The 20,032-nt window shown below is 39.8% G+C and overlaps 2 protein-coding genes across 3 annotated transcripts in view; one reads left to right on the forward strand and one right to left on the reverse strand.

Moving 5' to 3' along the window:
• Positions 1 to 19,010, forward strand: part of LOC120528477 (zinc finger protein 502-like) — a 691,287-nt gene extending 672,277 nt beyond the window's left edge. Inside the window, exons 1-3 of one of the 2 annotated variants that reach the window (XM_039752648.1) lie at positions 4,648 to 4,793; positions 7,399 to 7,944; positions 17,567 to 19,010. In XM_039752648.1, coding sequence (XP_039608582.1) covers positions 7,527 to 7,944; positions 17,567 to 18,396 — 1,248 coding nt within the window. In that variant the 5' untranslated portion in view covers positions 4,648 to 4,793; positions 7,399 to 7,526 and the 3' untranslated portion in view covers positions 18,397 to 19,010. Of the gene's footprint in view, positions 1 to 4,647; positions 4,794 to 7,398; positions 7,945 to 17,566 lie in introns of those variants that run through there. The other variant, XM_039752649.1, reaches the window with a different exon arrangement.
• LOC120528469 (zinc finger protein 184-like) overlaps positions 1 to 20,032 on the reverse strand; it is a 120,574-nt gene that overhangs the window by 46,848 nt on the left and 53,694 nt on the right. The window lies entirely within an intron of this gene.

Consider the following 20,032-nt stretch of genomic DNA (forward strand, 5'->3'; position numbering starts at 1 on the left):
TGTAGAGATGGGCCATCCTTCTGTTAGCATATGATTACTAAATTGAATATCGATCCTTGGAGGCACATGGCAATGCCGATGGACTTTCATGATTTCCCCTTACAGAAACGTGTGATCCTACAACAAGGGCTTTGTCTGAAGAGATTCACTCCCTATTAGTTGAGCATTCACAAGATGCTCCATTAAAGGCACAGCAAGTTAAAGAGCATCACACACAGACAGTGAGTAGTTCAAGGTTGTCAGATTTATTATGGAAGGTGAAAAATTGAAAACCATATGACATTTGAAAAGATGAACGTTCAATTGAGCAAGGCTGCATTTTATGGGGAATGAGGGTAGCAGTGCCCTTGAAACTGAGAGAAGCAGCATTAGCAGAGCTCCACAATGGACACCCAGGAAGAGTGAAAATGAAATCCCTGACTCGCAAATATGTATGGGGGCCAAAAATAGACTGCGAAATTGAGCAGGTCTGCAAACAGTGCTAGAGTTGTCAGGTTGAACAAAAGATGCCACGACAAGTTCCACTTCACACATGGGAATTCCCTCGTGCTTGTTGGAAAAGGTTACGCCTTGACTTTGAAGGTCCATTTTAAATAACATGTTTGTGATCATTGTGGATGGCTATTCTAAATGGATTGAAGTATTTAGGATGCCAGATATTAAATGTAAAGCAACAATTTCCAGACTGAGATGGCTGTTTGCATCATATGGTCTGCCAGAACACATAGTTACAGACAATGGCACACAATTCACTTCAGAGGAGTTTCAAACTTTTGTGAAGCAAAATGGAATCTGACACATCACTAGCGCTCCTGCCACCCAGCCACCAGTGGACGAACTGAAAGGTTTGGCATTAAAACGCTGGCACATTTATCACTATAGATATTGAAGACAAAGCGTCATTATTTTTAATGTAATATCACACTCCTCCTAACTGCACAACAGGTCCGCCTCCTGTTCTTCGAACCACATTGGATTTTATTAAGCCTGATATTGCTGTTGCAGTATGAAAGAAGCAGTCGCTGCAGAAGTTACATCTGGACCAACATGCAGTAAACAGGTCATTCAGTGCAGATGATGCAGTATATTTTAGGAACACCACAGGAGGTGGACCAATGTGGATTCCTGGGACAGTAACTGAACAAACGGGACTGGTGTCTTAAAAAATTAAAGGAAGTGACTCGGATTGTACTTATCAGAGACACTGTGATGAACTGAGACCTCATTTTACAGTAAGGCCACTTGCTGAAGGAGCTGATAAAACACAGACCGAGACTCCAGACACTAACAGCAGTGCATCATCCAGGATAATTCATAAGGAAGAAGTAAACAGTGATGCTGCCGTTGTTGTCAGCTTAAACTTGAATGACTGAACAGAACTTGTGGAGGAGTCTTCAGCTCTGCGTAGATCTCAGAGAGTGATTAGACCACCTAAGGGCTATGATCCTTAAAAAAGAGAAAGGACATGAAAAGACAACCAGCTAGATATGTTTGATGTCAATGGGAAGGTGTTCAGATGTTATGTTTTAAATGGGTAACACTGGGAAAGTTTGGTGAATTCAGTTGTATGGCATAATATGTTTAATATCATTCAAAACAGGTTTTACCGGGTGTCTACAGAATTGAAGGGGGTTGATGTGGTGTATTAAGATTGTATGTTTGTGTTTTTGGTATTTTGGAGTTGCCGTAGGTGGAAACTGAAAAGTAACATAAAAAGGGTGTTTGGGGTTCAATAAAGAACTAAAATAGAGAACATAAGTTTCAATCAGCAGCAAGTCTGACTATCTTTGTGATACTGAATTGATACTTCACAATTTACATAACTAATAATGATCTGATAAGAAATGTGTTGCTATTAATGTTTTGCTATATTCTTATATTAAATTATCCTTGAGTTCCCCAGGGTCCCCAGTCCACAGTTCTTGTATGTAAAATCTGTCGGTAGGTTGAATGTTAAATGTGTCTTTTCGTTGCTGATCGCTATACGGCACTTCCATCTTGGGACAATTCGCTATAAACAGTTTCAGCCAATCCGCGCCTTCCAAACACGCAGCAGGACAGCGTGAGCCTTCATTGTCGGCGGCGCAGCCTCTTTGTTTCATTGTCTTATATTGAGTTGTTAGACGATTTACTGTTAAGTGTTGTTTGAGCGGCCGTTTAGTACAACAGGTGGCTTACTGAGCTCTTAAATCGACATTGAAATGAACACACAAGCCTCCTCAAAGAGTTATTGAAATGTCTACGTTTACAGTGTCCGTTTTAGGAAGTCGCAGTTTTTATTATGAATTATAATTTCTCAGTGTCACATATTATTCGTTACTACTCACGAGTCCCGCTTCATTGAGATTCTGTTTTATATTCTGTATATGAAAACATTTTAAACGGAGCGTTTATTGAACTGACTGTAGCAGACTTGTCATCTTCTTAAAATGACTTTATTTATATGATCTTGACAACTAATCATGAGGTCAGAAATCAAGGAGGCTGTGAGTTTCATGGACTGCGCTGTTTCTGTGTTTTCGTGACATCGCGTCAGTAGAGAGTGCGTGACGTTAACAATGCATTGTGTCCTAAATGACAGCGCACACGCTTTGTGATAAAAGGCCAATGTGTCTCAGTTTGTTCATTAATATATTTTGACAGTGCATTTTAATCAGAATTATTGTAAATATATTATCCATATTCATTTCCATTTAAATATGTAAAATTTGGTGAGAATAAATAAAAGTGTAACAACACATATAATATATAATTTATCTGAATGCTCTCCTTTTTATTTTTACGTTTGACAATGGAATGCTTCAGTATACAGTCGATTTATTCCACTTCTGAAGGTGTACATTGTCGGTATTCTCCATTGCATTTGCCCCCCAAGTGTAACGCGTGCCAGTGTAAGTGAGGGATGGCAGACGAGTTCACGTAATGGGTGACAAGGCACCTCCTCACCCTGATGCCATGAGGGCTCTTCAAATAAATATTACCATCTTGAGCTTTGTCTCATTATTATTATTATTATTATTATTATTATTATTATTATTATTATTATTGAACACGTATAGACGAAGTGTGTGTCTTATTTTATGTGTGTGACAGGACGGACGGTAAAGCCTTGAATGAAACTCCGTGTTGATGCTTTGGGTAACACGACAGGTGAGGAGCAGAGAACGTTAAACGTGTCAGTGACTGCGGGGGATTGTGGGACTGAAGATGGTTTAAGAAAACAGAAACGACAAAAGCTTAGACTGTCAAGAATTCTATTTACATCAATGATTTACTGTGTTGTGCTGCACTTCGGAAGACTTCTTATTTACCCCCCTTTGACAAGATGCATTCATAAAGGTCGGATGTTGCTGACAAAGTCAGATGTTTTTAGAAAGTTTGGCTCCAGATGTGCTTATCCAGCTGCTCCTTCTTCTCAGTACTTGAGTGATCTTTATGTCCACCTCTGGATGAATTCGCAAAGTTTCTTTACAACATTTTTGTCTCATTAACGCAGAAATTCCCGAGGCTTTCCCTAAATTGCAGAAGATGCTGTCGATTGCACTGATTCTGTTTTAAAGACAGTTGTGATTAGTTATGCAGAGCTCGCTTTTACTCACATTGCGTTTTGGAAATCAATAACACAAATCAGCTACAGATCAAAGAATCACTGAATACTAAGAACGTTTAATGAGGAGTTTCGTGCGCAGATACAAGTCGGCTTTGGTGATGCGTTTCTTAGCCTCTCTGATATGATCGACATGGGGTGACGCTGGATTGTTATAATATGTGATGTCTTACGCAAATAAATGCATATTCATTTGTTACAGATTTTAGGTGGACAAGACTACACAACAAGAAACAAAGTGCCCCATGTGAATCATTAATAATGTCATCTAAATGAATTTGTTAACTTACAGACAATTACTACATAACTCTTTTTAAAACTTCTGGCAGAGATCATACGCGAGGCCCAACTAGAATTTAAACTCGCGTCAGCGCACCTTACAGATGCAGCAGGGCCAACTGCTTTTACTGTTTGAGCCAAAATCGTTCAGCAGATGAGGTGGCTGACCAATCGGCAGCTGACTGCTCAGATCATAGACATATATAGATAGACGCCGCATTCTCTGTGTTTCCCAGTCGACACGATACGCCAGCCTTAATGCGAGTGGCAAAAGTGCCATTTAAACTAATGCAGGTAGACGCGGAAACCGGGTTTTCTTATGAAAAAACAATAACGTTTAAAACAGTATCGTTTACATACAACAGATTTTGGCAAATCGTTTAAACGCAAATATTTATATCTATTTATACACTAATAATGTCAATTATTAAATAATAATAATTATTATTATTAAACAATTCCTCCCATATCAGTAACATTTTCAAATGGCCAAATATTACCAAAACAATTGTTCAGCCTTACCTATGAAATGTAATCCCCGGGATCTGGTTTGGAGCGTATAGCGGTTTGTAAATTCCCAAGCAGCATATGTGTGAGACATCTTATCCATTACTTCAGGCCACAGTAGTGCCACTCGCAATATGGTGGCGACGTTGACGTACGATTCTGGTGGTCACGAGGCGTCTAGTTATTACCGGTATATGGCTATGGCGCGGCTATGAATGACGTCATGACGCAAGCGTGCCTCAAAATCACGTGACGGGCGCAAGAGTCAAACAAGCTTGGAAGCGGTGCTTCGAAAGCTCGGCTCGGTGTCGACAAGTCAGTACCGAGCAGCCCATAACTAGTTTGCACTTATGAGACCCTCGCGGTCCGACTTCTTCACAGCCATAAAAAAAGAAAGAAGGTGAGACAAAGTCGAACGTGGCGATCGTGTACGAATGGGAATGCCAGCAATGAGGAAGTCCGCGACATACTGCTAGACTATAAATTTGAGGAGGTGCCTGACGCTGCGCGATTCACTATTAAGTGTTGAAGATTGAGCGCTGTATGGTGGAGGAGACGGCACAGCAAAACAAAACACATCTTCACGTGTTTATTGTGGATGACGGGGGTCGTGCACTTTTAGCTGGTGATTCGTTACTTTATTTTCCGGTCGGTGCCCCGTGAAATGTAATGCTACATCTGACTTGTCGGAGGCGCGTTAACTCGGGATTGCTCTGCCCTTTTCGCACTCGTGCACTTTTCCGCGATGCTTCGCCTTTTGATTTCGCGCATGCTCCGAACTGTGCTGTCCGTCGGGCACGCGCTTGTTCAGCCGCGCTCTCTCGCACGGCCCCGTCGTTCATTTCTGATTTTTCTCGAGCTTTGTGCGTTTTTTGTGTTTTTTCCTCTAAAGCCGTCATCAGCAAACTTTGTTAAAGTGGCGTCGCACGATGTAATTTTACAGGGCGCGTTCAGGTTTCATTTCCAGCAGTTTGTCTCATACTGGGACCTTTTAGAAATAATTTAAATGACTTTTTTTTTTTTTTTTTTTTGTATATTTTCTTATCGGGAAAGATGCTCGTGCGGTTTCACCAGGGAGACTTTGATTTGTTTAATGGGAAATTAAAAAAAAACACAAACCTTATACAAGCTACTGCTGAAGGGATACAGTAAAATCTACAGTTGGCGTGGCATTACAGTTTTTGGTTTGTGTTATTTTTAATGGTATTTTAATTAATATCTTTTTTTTATCCTTTTCAGCTATTTTCAGTATTTCTGTGCACTTTTATACTTTTGCTTACTATAGATGGCCGTGTTAAATGAAGATCAGGACTCCATCCAGGGTAGTGGTGAGCCCATCAGGGCTGTTTGCCTCCAAGTATATGAAGCCATAAAAATCTGAAAGCTGCAGAGCTTAAAATTAAGCAGAGCCGCGACTCGACTATTATGGGCTTGAGCTCAACTGTCTGTCCTCATTGTGGAAAGTTTCAGTGCCGCCTTAGAGACCTTGGTGAGCAGATTGATGCTCATGTTGGTGAATCCCTGTTGAGCCCACTCCTATCTTGCCCCTCAGACCCTCGTGCCACTAGGTGGTCTTTAGGTACGATTCCTGCTGAAGTCTCTTTTTAAAAGGCATATCCATCTTGTGGTTTTCCACCTCCTCGGATGCTCCTTTTCTTTCCCAGCTCCTTTTCTCTTCCTGCTTTGCTGACTCAGCTGATATCTCCGTGATTTCCACACACAAGTCCCATAGTTGCAGTTCATTAGTTTCTGGTTCAACTTGCAGATTATCCACACTTGATGTGTCAACAAACTATTCAGTGTCAGCAGTGCTGTCAGGATAAGTAAACTCTAAATTATATCAATTTCTGCTTTGCCAGCCCAATCTAATACTTTATTCTGTAATGTTAGTTTAATCTCTCCATCTCTCTCACTGCTGGTGGTATGTCGATTGTCACCTTTACCGTTGACTTTATGTAGTCTAGAATGGTGGGCCCTTCCAAGAGCACCTCCACGTCTGACACATTTCACAACTCCATCCTGTCCAGTGACATCTGCAGGTCCCTTCCATTCTGCACGGTCCACTCTTTAGTCGTCCACTTTGTCTCAGATTTATCATTTTCAGAATTAACCTGTCTCTGGAGTGCTCTCCGTATTCGCTCTGAACACTCGGCTTCAGTAAATGCTCTTCTTGGAGTGTCCAACGCTGGAATATGTGCTCCTCTGACACACTCCTAGTGGTGCCTTCTAGGGCTGTCCATGAGAACACAAGGAAGATTTGGATTTCAGACAAACACCGGCAGATATGAGCTGTACCCATAAATATTGTCTGTGGTATTCTTTACCATTAGTGCCCCGTGGCGCTAATCTGGCACTAACCAGTCACATCCAGTATTCTTTATCACTTTCTGTATAATTGCTGTGAGTGTCTCATTGTGTCTCTCAGGTAGTCCATTACCCCAGCGACTGTATGCAGCGGTGGTCTTTGTTTCAATGTTAAAGTTCTCTGCCATCTCACTGATTCCCCACCATTATCACTAAGTAGTTTCTGAGGAGCTCCAGGTCCACTTATCTGAGAATGAATGAATTAATTGTATCACAATTTCTGATGGTCTTTGTCTTTACAACACTTCCAGCACTGAAACATGTGAATGTGTCAATGATGTGAAGACCCCGTCCTCCTGTTTGACGTTCATGTCAGTCTGTAGCCAACAAAGCCCTAAATATGACGTCTTTAATAGACCTGCCATTGCTGTGTCCAAACATGATGGTGCCGTGTAGGTAAAGTGTTGTCATATCTACATGGTGGGACTGAAATGTATGCAAATCCCCTTTAATGAAGGTCTGCAGTGCACTTTGATCACATCTGAATTGTTTGATTTGGAATTTTAAACTGTGAGGCAGAGGAGGAAATCGAGAGAAATATGTCCATGACCCAAACCTCATGGAGGGCACTGTGATCCTGAAGTGTGCTCATTATTTTTATTGACTATATGAGGTTATTTCTTCCACTTTTATTTCCACAGGGCTTTCCCATTTCACATGGCCATACACTGAGGTGTCTAATGGCCTCCAGCTCAGGGCTGTCCATGTGAGAAGTGAATCTGAGAAGAGAAGGGCAGACGCTTGGAGAGAGAAGAGTTTCCCACAGAGCATGGCCTCTGCCAAAGAAGATGGTGTTGATGAAAGAATGGTGGACATTAAAGAAGAAGACTGTGAGCGGCTCACACCAGAGGATGTGTGTGTGAAGCTGGAGGATCATGAAGAAAGAATTTCAGTTTTTAAAGAGGAGGAGGAGGAGTGTAAGTGGGTGACTGTTACCATTAAAGCTGAGGATTTGAATGATTTCTCTGTTGATCTTGAACTTCAAAAGCATGAAACTGAGGATATTTTCAAACAAGAGGCTTGTGAAGAATCTCCATCCAGTTTACAGTCCAGGTCCACTAATACGGGACGACTGGCTACGCAGGAGAATTCTGCAGAGCTGAAATCAGAGTTATCAGAGTCTGAAGAGAAAATCACCGAGGAAAATGGGAGAGAAGGAGAAGAGTCACCTGGCAGTGTTGGAATAAGTGAGTAATGTAATTAAATATAAAAAAGAGAGCATTTATAAATTCTAACGGTGGGTGCTTTGATGTTTATAGAAGATTGAAATGAGAGTTCAAAACACAGTTAATTGGTTACCTAGTAAATAGTAAATTAGAAAATTGGGTGAAGGAAAAATCTAAAGTGTTGAGCTCATGACTTGAACATCATGAAGCTTTGACTGACGCTGTGTCATATGTTAGGCCAACAGCACATTACGTTCAGTGAAAATATCAGAAGTCATATTTTGTTAAAGACGTCTATATTTCTTAAATTGTGTGGTAGTTAAGGCAGAAAAGTCCAGAACAATAAATAAATAACAATGAAATCATCTGCCCTGTGCACTAAATGAGAGTGAATTTGCTCAAGCCATTGCACAACTAATATCGTGTTTCCCTGAAAGTAAGCCCTCCCCCGAAAATAAGACCAACCGCTAATCCGCCATTTTTCCATCTGTCCTGAGAGCTGCTGTATTTAGCCTAGAAGCTGCCCTGGCTATAAGGTAAGGCGCTTTTACAAGTACAGTGGAACCTCAGTTCACGAACGTCTCGGAACATGTACAAATCGGTTTACGTCCAAAACATTCGCCAAACTTTTGCATCTGTTCACGACCACACGCTCTGTATACGTCCCTTTTAGTTTGTGCATGCCGATGATTTCTGCACATGTTCAGTCTGTCCTGTGCATTCCCTGTGCAGCGAGAGAGTGAGACACACACATACACACGAGCGAACAAGGGAGATAAAAAGATAAAAAGAAGACCTTCCTGAAATCAAGCCCTAGTGCATTTTTTTGCACCTAAAATTAATATAAGACACTGTCTTATTTTCAGGGAAACATGGTATGTGCCTCATCTTTCTAATGGGAATCTCGTGCACTTTAACGTTAACAGTGACAAGAGCTACCTGTACGAGCTATGATGACATTCAGGGGGTCTCAGGGTTTTCTTTCAGCATCTTGTGTTCTGCTCTCAGCCTAAACTTGCTGGGTTAGCATGCCCTGGACAAGCTGGCAGTGGTGTGAAATCTTCACTTGGAGATGATCTTAGGCACTTCCGTCTCCCACAGTCACATCGGGTCAATTTGGAGTCACCACTCCACTTAAATTCATGTTTTTGGGGATGAGGGGAAGAACCAGAGTAACCAGAAACGCCAATCAAGAGCCCCTTTGTAGACCAACTGTGGGCAGGATTTGACTCCAGGACATCTGACCAATAAAGCAGCTGAGCTAAATACTGTGCCCCCCTAACATAAGCGGATATATTTGTATGTTTTAGGCCAGATTAGGTTCTAGAGGATGTACAGTAAGTGTCATCACATATATTATTATATATTTTAGCCATGCATAAACTTCACATTTCACTTCCATAATAAAGTCCTAATGCATGCAGCATACACAAAAAACATTTACCCGTAATGCACACATAATGGAAGAAAAACAAGCTGAACAAAACAAAAGACATGTCTAAGAATATAAGCATTTCTGCATGTTCTGAGGACAGTCTGGTCCTCCTGTCATCCTTGACATGTGCTGCCATACTGAACAGATCCTTGCTGTCCCCACTTGTATAACAACAACATTAATTCATATACAGTGATCCCTCGCTACATCGTGCTTCGACTTTCGTGGCTTCACTCTTATCGCGGATTTTAAATGTAAGCATATCTAAATATATATAACAGATTTTTTGCTGGTTTGCGGGTTTCTGCGGACAATGGGTCTTTTAATTTATGGTACATGCTTCCTCAGTTGCTTTGCCCAGTTGACTTCATACAAGGGATGCTATTGCAAGATGGCTGAGAAGCTACCCAATCAGAGCACTTATTACATATTAAATAAAATTCCTCAATGATATCCAATATGCTTCCCGTGCGGTGCTTCACATGCTTGAAAGCCCAAACAGCCCATATTGATTTTTGATTGTTTGCTTTTCTCTCCCTCTCTCTGGCATTCTCCGCTCCTGACGTGCACTTCTTTGAAGAGGAAGATATGTTTGCATTTTTTTAATTGTTAGAAAGAACTGTCATCTCTGTCTTGTGATGAAGCACAGTTTAAACATTTGATTAAAGGGTGTTATTTCATGTCTAGAGGGCTCTAATAATGTTGGAAAATGTATTTAGAAGGTTGTAAACAGGTTTTCTATGCTCTAACTGCGAAAATATTCGACTTGTAAATAAAGAATCCTACTTTGCGGAAATTCATATATCTTGGCCGAGTCTGGAATGGATTAACCGCAATAAACGAGGGTTGACTGTAGCACATTTTCATATAAAAAATGTAGCTCAAAGTCCTTTATATAATGAAGAATAGAAAAATAAAAGACACAGTAAGAAAATAAAATAAGTCAACATTAATTAACATAGAATAAGAGTAAGGTCCGCTGGCCAGGGTGGACAGAAAAAACAAAAAAACTCCAGACGGCTGGAGAAAAAAATAAAATCTGCAGGGATTCCAGACCATGAGACCACCCAGTCCCCTCTGGGCATTCTACCTCACATAAATGAAACAATCCTCTTTTTTTCAGGGTTCTCACGGAAGGACTTGATGATGATGGTCATGTAGACTTCTGGCTTTTAGTCCATCAATGTAGGAACATCATGATGCTTTGAGTAGGTGGTGGTGGCGCAGGCCGACATCACAAAGAAACTGCAAAAAGAATCAGAAGAGAGAGTAGAGGTCAGTACGGATTTTAGAGCCACCATGAATAGTTATTATGATGAATTGAATATGCAGAGTTTCAGGATTAAATTAAAGTGAAGTTATGAGAAGGCCATGTTAAAGTAATGTGTTTTTATCAGTTTTTTTAAAGTGCTCCACCATATCAGCCTGGCGAATTCCTATTGGCAGGCTATTCCAGATTTTTGGTGCATAACAGCGGGAGGCCGCCTCACCACTTCTTTTAAGTTTTGCTCATTTGAGGATCTAAGGTTACGATTTGGAATATAAGGTTTCAGACTTTCCGATATATAAGATGGAGCGAGATTATTTAAGGCTTTATAAACCATAAGCAGAATTTTAAAGTCAATTCTGAATGTTACCGGTGTAGTGACATCAAAAGTGGAGAAATGTGTTCGGATTTTCTTTTCCTAGTTTGGATTCTAGCAGGTGCATTCTGCACTAGTTGCAAACGATTGATGTCTTTTTTTGGGTAGCCCTGAGAGGAGTGAGTTACAGTAATCAAGTCGACTAAAAACAAAAGCGTGAATTAATTTCTCCACATCTTTCAATGATATAATGATATAAGAGGTCTAAGGAGTTATAAGGAGGGCACAGGTAGGACGACGACTTTTATTGGTCCTCCAGAAAGCTAGTGACCCAGCATCTCTTGTGATATAAGGTTCACCGAGATAAAGATTCATCTGTGATGCTGCTGACTCAAATATCGTTTTTATCTTTATTGACAGTTTCTTCATGAATTCTGCAGTTCTGTTGGCGGGGAATTTCTTTGGATTTATCGGCTGTCGTCTGTTGTTCCGATTAAGTCTGTGTGGTTGAGACACCGGTACTGAGCAGTTTATGTGTTTGAGATTTGCAATCATCTGTGAAATATGTGTCCTAATCATTATGATGATAATATCTGTTACAGAATTTGTAACTGTGTACTGACTATTCACATTCAATGCTTATTAGGCATAATTAGTATTGTATTTAGGTCTAAAAACTAGGCTCATTCTGTTGTACCCAACAAGCAAATAAGAGGGCTGTATTATCTTAGAATTTCCCTCTACTTACCCTTTACCTGTTTTCTCAAGGGTAAGCGTTCTCGTCAAGTTCATTTTCACGTTGGTCTACTTTAAGATGAACACACAATTGCTTAGGTATACGCATACGCACAAACCCTAACCACAACAGTGCCCCATTAGTGACACACACACACGCTGATCAACCTTCAGCATTTTAGACCACACAAGTGCTTTAGGAATAACGCAGCTTGTCACTCATCACTTCAAGAGACTCACTTATTATCGGCATGAACAACAATGTTTTAATGTAATCTCAGACCTAAATATTACTTTTGGTCTACAAGAATACATTTAAACATACATTTTAATATTCATGTCTGTTGTACCGAGAAGCCTTTGGTGAAGGACTTTTTAGATTCAATGAATTCTTTTAGTCTAATTCAGTCTGTAACTGGTCCCACTCAGGAATATGGGCATATGCTGGATCTTGTCTTTTCTCGCGGTGTATCTGTTCTTAATTTGTAAATTGGTGATGCAGTATTTTCGGACCATATTACCGTTTGATTTTGTTCCTCTCTGTCAATTTGCTAAACCATATGCACCTGTTCGGCGCTGCCGTGCTCTTAGATCTTCCACTGCTTCTCAGTTTTCTGCTCTTTTTAGTTATGAAGTCACCTCACGGCCCTCGGTGTTTTCCAATACTGAGGAGCTAACACTTCAATTTAATTCTGCCTGCCAAACTGCTCTGGACTCTGTGGCACCATTAAAAAGTAGGCAACTAAAGCTCATCTCCAAGCTGTTGTTAAATGCTAATACCCGTGCATATAGACGGGAATGCAGGAGAGCTGAGCAGAGGTGGAAAAAGGACAGGCTGCAAGTTTCTTTTGAAATATTGAGAGAAAGTTGGTTGTGTTATCGGAAAGTTTTGAAAGCTGCAAGATCAAAATTTTTTTCTGAAGTTATTGGCTCCAACTCTCACAACCCCCATGTACTTTATAACACATTGAGTTCTGTACTTAATGTTCATGAACCTGTCTTTCTGGAAGCTTCTAGGGAAACTTGCGACAAATTTCCTTACTTTTTTTTTTTTTGGAGAAGGTTGTAAGCAGCCACTGTGGCCCTCCATGACTGAATCTGCCCACCCCTGGTCTATAGAAATAGATGCAAGAAAATATTTTCTGGCTTTCAGTCAAATCAAGTCTTATGTCCTTTTTCCAGTGCCACTGTTTCTCATTTTCTGGATGTTGTTCTTCCTAGACTATTAATCCAGACTCTGTTATCGGATGTAATTATTAACAGTGCTGCACTTTGCTATATCTTGTACACCTAGCCCGAGTGATTGAAATAATATTCATTTCTAATTTCAAAAGAGAGTGCTCACATATTTTATTATAATACCTGCCTTCTGTACCTGCTCCACAATGACTCCCAGAGCTCTAGTTATCAGACAGGTTTAAAAAAATATGTGATGCCTATCTTTCTTCCTGCTTTGGTGCTCATGTGAAACTACCCAGCTGTAAGTGTGAACAGGCCTTTCAGTATGTCCTCCTTAACATCAAAGGAACAGCTTTCAACTCGGCTCACTATTTAGATTTTCCACCCCTTTGTTCTACATGCTGAGTGCCAGAAACTGGATGGTAAGCCACTGCCTTCCATTTTCTTATTTCCCAATATGAATCTGCTGCTTGAAACACCAATAAGAATTTCATACCAACTAACTGCTAAAATGGCCATTCCAAATTCACTTTTAATTCAAATACTTTCAGAAGCTTTAATATACAAACACTTGCTTTGCTTTCATTTCCTCCATTTCTTTAATTCACTTAGTTTTCAGACCCATTATTCAGCTCATGCCCTGCAGTTTACAATGGCTATCCAAACCCACCAGCTGCTCCACATTCAATTTCTATATCACATTTTATCTTCGCACTGGTTACTTTACCAAACATTGTGAATTAACTATTGGTGTAACATATTTTTTATGCTGTATAAACGTCAGAATTATACAGAGAATGCAGTGCAGTAAAGAATAATGGAAGAAAAACACTACTACTCTTTTCCTTTCACTCCTCTACTTTCACTTACAGTTTGGAATTGGCTGTTTTTTATACTACCATATGCCATTTTTTATACCAGTTGCTGCATTTGACCATCACTAAACAAATGCACACCATATTGTCACTTACACTTTCCTTCATTACCACATACAAGTCACCCTCGCATTATAGCAGCTTTCCTTGTACACTGTCTCTCCAATATAAAGTAAATATTGTTTACTCTGCAGCACTAATCAACACGGGGTGTGAAAGGAGTGTTGCCAATAACCAGCTTCATTGCTACTGCTATTGTTGGATGTTTCACTACCCTATAGCCTGTAACTGCTGTTCACCTTTAACGTTATCAGGATCAATGTTCAGTTTTAAATGTAAATCAAAGTTTAAAAATGTGCCTTTCCTTAAAACAATTGTCAGTTTGTGCAGGTCTCCACTATCACACTGCTTATCTCAATTGCAGGGGACCACCTTTCAAACGCTGGCCTCACTGACACCTGAAAACTGCTCCTCCCCCGCTGTTCTCTGCTGCTGCTAGCTGCTCTCACCAAGATGCTCGCCTCACCACCATAAAACACCTCTGCCTGTTTTTTTCTGCACAACTAGCAGCATACTTGAGTGACTGCCTCCTGCCCCATCAGCAATTTGCACTGCTATAAACTGTGCTCCTGTGTGCAGCGTAACATCTGTGCGTCCTTTACTTTTAACAAAACCGGCTCTCTTATCAGCAAGCAGATATGAGAGTGCAGCGATCTGCAACAAACTAAGTTCTCCTGCATTTATTACCCATTTCTCAGTGTCAAAAGATCCTGCAATTAAAGCATGTACTTTAACACTGAGTGGTTGTTGCTTAATCTGTATGGCATTCTTCTTATACATCGCTAAACGTACTGCTAGCTGCTCGTGAGTTTTTGGCCAGGTATTACTGATCTTTCTTTCATCTTTCTTTCTTTCTCATCTATTTATTTTATAATTATTAACCAAATACAACCTGTCTGACCAGCAGAGAAGTGTGGGTTTTCTATTTTAGCCGCCTTTGCCTCCGTTTTATGCAGAGACGGCTATCTGCGTCTTTGACTAATGCGGCTGCTGCGGCTGACTCCGCTGTCCACAGAGAAAGCACAACAGCCTCCGATTCTACACTCTCTACAGCTGCTGTTGCTATGTTTAACGTTGCCATTAACGTTGCTGTTGGGGTTTCTGCCTCTATTTTTAGTGGAAAAAACGCAGCTTTAACACCTGATTCTACCGTACACCTAAAAAACTTTAGAAATGCTGTTAATGCACGCTGACATGTGCCAGCTGTATGCCAGCATGTGATTACAGCATATTCGCCACCTGTGGACGATCCATCCCTGTCTTAGAAAAATGTAACGAAACACACAAAAATGCAACACATGATTACTCCGGTAACCCCGCTCGCAGCGCCAAAAATGTATTATTGTAGTATTTCACTTTACTTACCCTTTACCTTTTTTTCTCAAGGGTAAGTGTACTCGTCAAGTTTGTTTATGGGTTGGTCTACTGTTGCACTTTAAGATGAACACACACATACATAGCTATACGCATACACACAGACCCTAACCACCACAGTGCCTATTGAATGACATACACACGCTGATTAACTTTTAGCACTTTAAACCACACAGCTGCTTTAGGAATAACATAGCCTGTCACTCAGCACTTCAAGAGACTTACTTATTATTGGCATGAACAACATATAATGTTTTAATGATATCTCAGACTTAAATAATACTTTTGGTCTACAAGAATACATTGAAACATACAAAGGCACAGCACTCTTGACTATAGGCCATTTAGCAGCCAAGAATACTTTCTTTACATACTGTTCCCTACTATTCAGTGGAGCTCTCGCAGCCTTAATAAACCTCACAGCACAGAGGTAATGGCAAATATCCAGCTGCACCAGGTGCTCAATGAAATCTAACTTATTACTTCAATCAATCTCTATAGACATTAAGACAAGCACAGAAAAGAAGCATGGTATTTATTACAGGAATAATAAAAATTCCACTGGAACAAAGAGTAATAGAAAATAAATACTGATAGAAAAGTCTGGATATACCATATATGCATAGTCTTTAGAAGAAGCTTATGGAAAAAGTTACAGATGACAAGGATGCCCAGGGTGGCATTTGATTTAGCAATCAATGTTCATGAAAATGCTGTTAACTGAGGATCGGATGAAAACCGGTCATAGGTGTCTTAGTTTTCTTCTCTGACGTCGCTATTCCGTCGTCACTGTTTGTGTTCTTCTGACATTACTTTCAAATGAGACATGTTTATTATAAAGTTTCATGCCGTGGTTTCACTACACATGATTGTTGCATGCACCTGATTGGCTGGCTGTCAATATGATGGATGAATTTTCCTCAAACTCTTTAATCTATCTTTTTCTAGATAATAAAGTTTTTTGATATTGCCTCATGTCCTTCTTTCCCAGGCTGTAAACCAAATTGTTGCCCCAGATGTCCATCCATAAAGTAATCAATAGCCTGAGGTTTTGGCTCAGTCTTCCTTTCCAAGGCTGTAATACCAATTTAGCACTATACTATGAACTACTGTTATAAAAGTCAGGTGTAAGGGAAGAGGATATGCCTTTGAATTATAATGTCTCCTACATCTGAATGCATCTTGTTGTGACTGAGTTAAATATAATAAAAATATAGAGAATAATTTGTAGGTTTTATACACCATAACAAGGGCTGATTTCAATGTCTAACTAATCGACATCCACTTGATAACAATTTATATTTATTTACCAGCTTGGTAAAACGCTGCATCCCTTTGCTCCCACCTACCAACACATTCACTGAAAGACTAATAAAAGGGATTCTAGTCAAAATAATGAATGTCTGGTTAATTTAATTATACAAATGAATCAGTCATCAAAAACACTGGCAGATGGAATTGTGGATCTAAATGATCTGGAAGGTTACATCTTCCAGAACTGAAAGTGGCTGGTTGTCCAGGCTTACGAATTCCAAAGTTTTTGCTGTCACAGGAAAACTTTAGAATTCTTGCTGTCAGTATTATAAGGCTGAGTTTTCTGAGTGCTGCCATTTTTGGAGGCCAAGTGAGAGTAGGCGACTGAGCTAGACTAAGCTTGCTGGTCGCCTCAGCCTATGAACAGCTTTTTCTTCACACCAGTCCCGTTTGCGTTGACTTCTCATATGCTGAATAAGGTTTGCATTATTGAAAGTGTTAGCAGAGAATCCTCCATGACTGACTTCTTATTGCACATATATTACAAACCGAAAATTTGTTATCTCTTGTTGGAAGTTAATAAAACTGTTAGACTGGCGAGGACTTATTTCTGTATTTTGGTAATGTTGGAACTTAGACTTGCATGATTTTTATCATTCAAGATCAAATTTTAAGATCCACTAACTTGCTGTTCATCGGTCAAGTAATTTGGAGTGAAAATTGGCTGATTTTGATTGATCAATTCATCAGATCAGACCTGTCTTTCACATATAACAGAAAGGTGGAGAAATTCAACAGACAGCAGCAGAACATGTAAATACCACAGACCAAGTGGCTAGACCATAAATGGCACCTAAGTGTGATGAAGTAACTCCAACCAGTGTGCCACCACTTTACTTTTACTGTTTCATTTATTTTAATAGATGGGTAGTGGTTAAGAATTTGGACCTCAAAGCCTGAAGTTGCAGGTTCAAATTCAGCTATTGACACCATGTGACCACGAGTAAGTCATGTGACCTCTCTTCTCTTGTTTTTCCAACTAGAGCACAATGTAACCAATTGTGTCTCAAATGTTGTAAGTCACATTGGATAAACATGTCAGGAAAATAATAATTATAATAATAGTTAAAATGTTTGTGTTATTTCAGATTTACAGAAGAATGGCAGCTTCTCTCCAACTTCATTTGGTCAGCCCTCTGTTCAATACAACGAGAAAGGTATGAAGAAATCAGCAAGAGGATCAGAGAACCTTACAGCAGCCTTTTTGCAGCGCAGGTCTTTCCCTGCTACTGGAGTAACACAGAGAGAAGCCCCCAAAACTGATCAACAGCCAGTGGAAAAAGAAATCCAAATTCACACTGGAATAAAATGTTTGGAATGTGGCAAACAATTCACACAGAAAAGTCTTCTTAATAAACATTTGAAGATTCACACTGGAGAAAAACCATATTGTTGTCAAGAATGTGGTAAGTCATTCTTAACAAGAAGCAGTCTTCAAAGACACAGAAGAATCCACACTGGAGAAAAACCTCATTGCTGTCCAGAATGTAGTAAGTCGTTCTCACGTATAAGCGATCTTAAGATGCACAGAAGAATCCACACAGGAGAAAAACCTCATTGCTGTTCAGAATGTGGTAAATCGTTCTCACAAATAAGCGATCTTAAGATGCACAGAAGAATCCACACAGGAGAAAAACCTCATTGTTGTCAAGAATGTGGCAAACAGTTTTCTGACAAACACAGTTCTCAAAGACACACAAAAATTCATACTGGAGAGAAGCCATATTGCTGTTCTCAATGTGGAAAACGGTTTTTAAACATTAGCAGTTTAAAAAGGCATGCACAAACTCACTCTGGGGATAAAAAGCAGTATGTATGTTCTGAATATGAATATGGCAAATGTTTTGAAAGACAGAACATTCTTCATTCACATGTCAAAATCCATAATGAAGAAAAATCTTATGGCTGTTCTGAATGAGGGAAATGATTCTTATATTTATGTTCACTTCTGTCCCACATCTGAACTCACACTGGCAAGAAACCTTATTGTCCTGAATGTGATTAGCAGTTTTCAAAACACAGCAACCTACCGAGTCACATCAGAATTCACACTGGAAAGAAACCTCACAGTTTCTTGGAGTGTGGCAAACAATTCTCATCCCTAATCCTCTTTATAATCCCTAGGAAAAGTCATACTGGAGAGAAGCCTTACAGTTGTACTGAATGTGGAATGCGATTCTCATATAACAGTTGTCTTTACAATCATAAATTAACTCATTCTCATAAGAAGGAAAGCTGTTCTGAATGTAGCAAGCTTTTCTCAGACAGCAGGACTCTTAAAAGACCTCATGAGAATTCAATGTGGAGAGAAACGCAATTGCTGTCCAGAATGTGGCAAAGGGTGCTCATGTCAAAACACGAGTAAGAGCCACAGAAGGATCCACATCGGAGAGAAGCAGTACACCTGTTCTGAATGTGGTAAAGGGTACTCTTCCAGATAAAGTTTTCAGAGAAGCACACAAAGTCAAAATGGAGTAAAGCCTGTTCCAGAAATGACAAATGATCTTTGTATTGGCTCCTCGGGCAAAAAAAATAAAGAAAAATCTTTTGAATGAGGTAATGGACTCCCATTTAAATTGCACCAACAACATTTATTTATATAGCACATTGTCTTGCATATAATGCAGCTCAAAGTGTTTAACATGATGAAGAAAGAGAACAATGACGACAAAATAAAAAAAAAAGGGGAACACTAATTAACATAAAAAAAAGTAAGGCCCGATGGCCAGGGAAGACAGAAAGAAAAAAAAAAAAAAAAAGTCCAGACGGCTGGAGAAAAAAGTAAAATCAGTAGGGGTTCCAGGCCACGAGACTGTAAGATTTCATGATGGTCTCATGAAACTTCAGCCACAGAACAGAACTGAAAAAGGTCAATGTAATAATGAAAAAATGGAGAAGTCAAATCAAATCCACAGTGCAGTGCCAAGTACCAGGAGGTGCCAATGACAACAAGTGGAATATTTTTGATTCGGACCTTTGCAGATGGGGCTTTAGCTGAGGAGCAATGAACTTGTACCGTCTCTGGGATGTCATCTGATGGCTGACGCCTGGGCTGAGTGCAGACAGCCTTCTTAACCCTGATAATGAAGGAGTCATTGACATCAGCTGACAGCCAATGTTGTCCAATCACATACGGGGGAGGGACAACTGAGGAAGACAAGAGACTAAAAAGAGAGCCGTCACATGACAGACCAATGTAGAGGGGCTTTATAAGACTTTTACACTAGGTTATTATGTATAAATGATAAGAGTCTTTACAAATCAAACACATTCATCAGCTGTGTGTCAAGGGTGAGTCCAAAAGTGGGAATTTAAGAAGATCGAAATACAAATAAAATTAAACATTCAGAGTTGAAGACCTGTTTATGACCTGAAGAGGGAGTCACAACAGCATGCTAGGGTTAGCACAGGGGACCACAGTTGTGAAGAATATCAAATAATGTATGAAAGGAATATTATTTAAAATAAGAATAATACTTTTATGAGAAATTGGACACCATAATGAATGCAGAACACAATGAAAATGAAATGAACTGATTTTATTGTCTGACATA

Source organism: Polypterus senegalus, chromosome 4 (genome assembly GCF_016835505.1).
Source record: "Polypterus senegalus isolate Bchr_013 chromosome 4, ASM1683550v1, whole genome shotgun sequence".
Lineage (NCBI taxonomy): Eukaryota > Metazoa > Chordata > Cladistia > Polypteriformes > Polypteridae > Polypterus > Polypterus senegalus.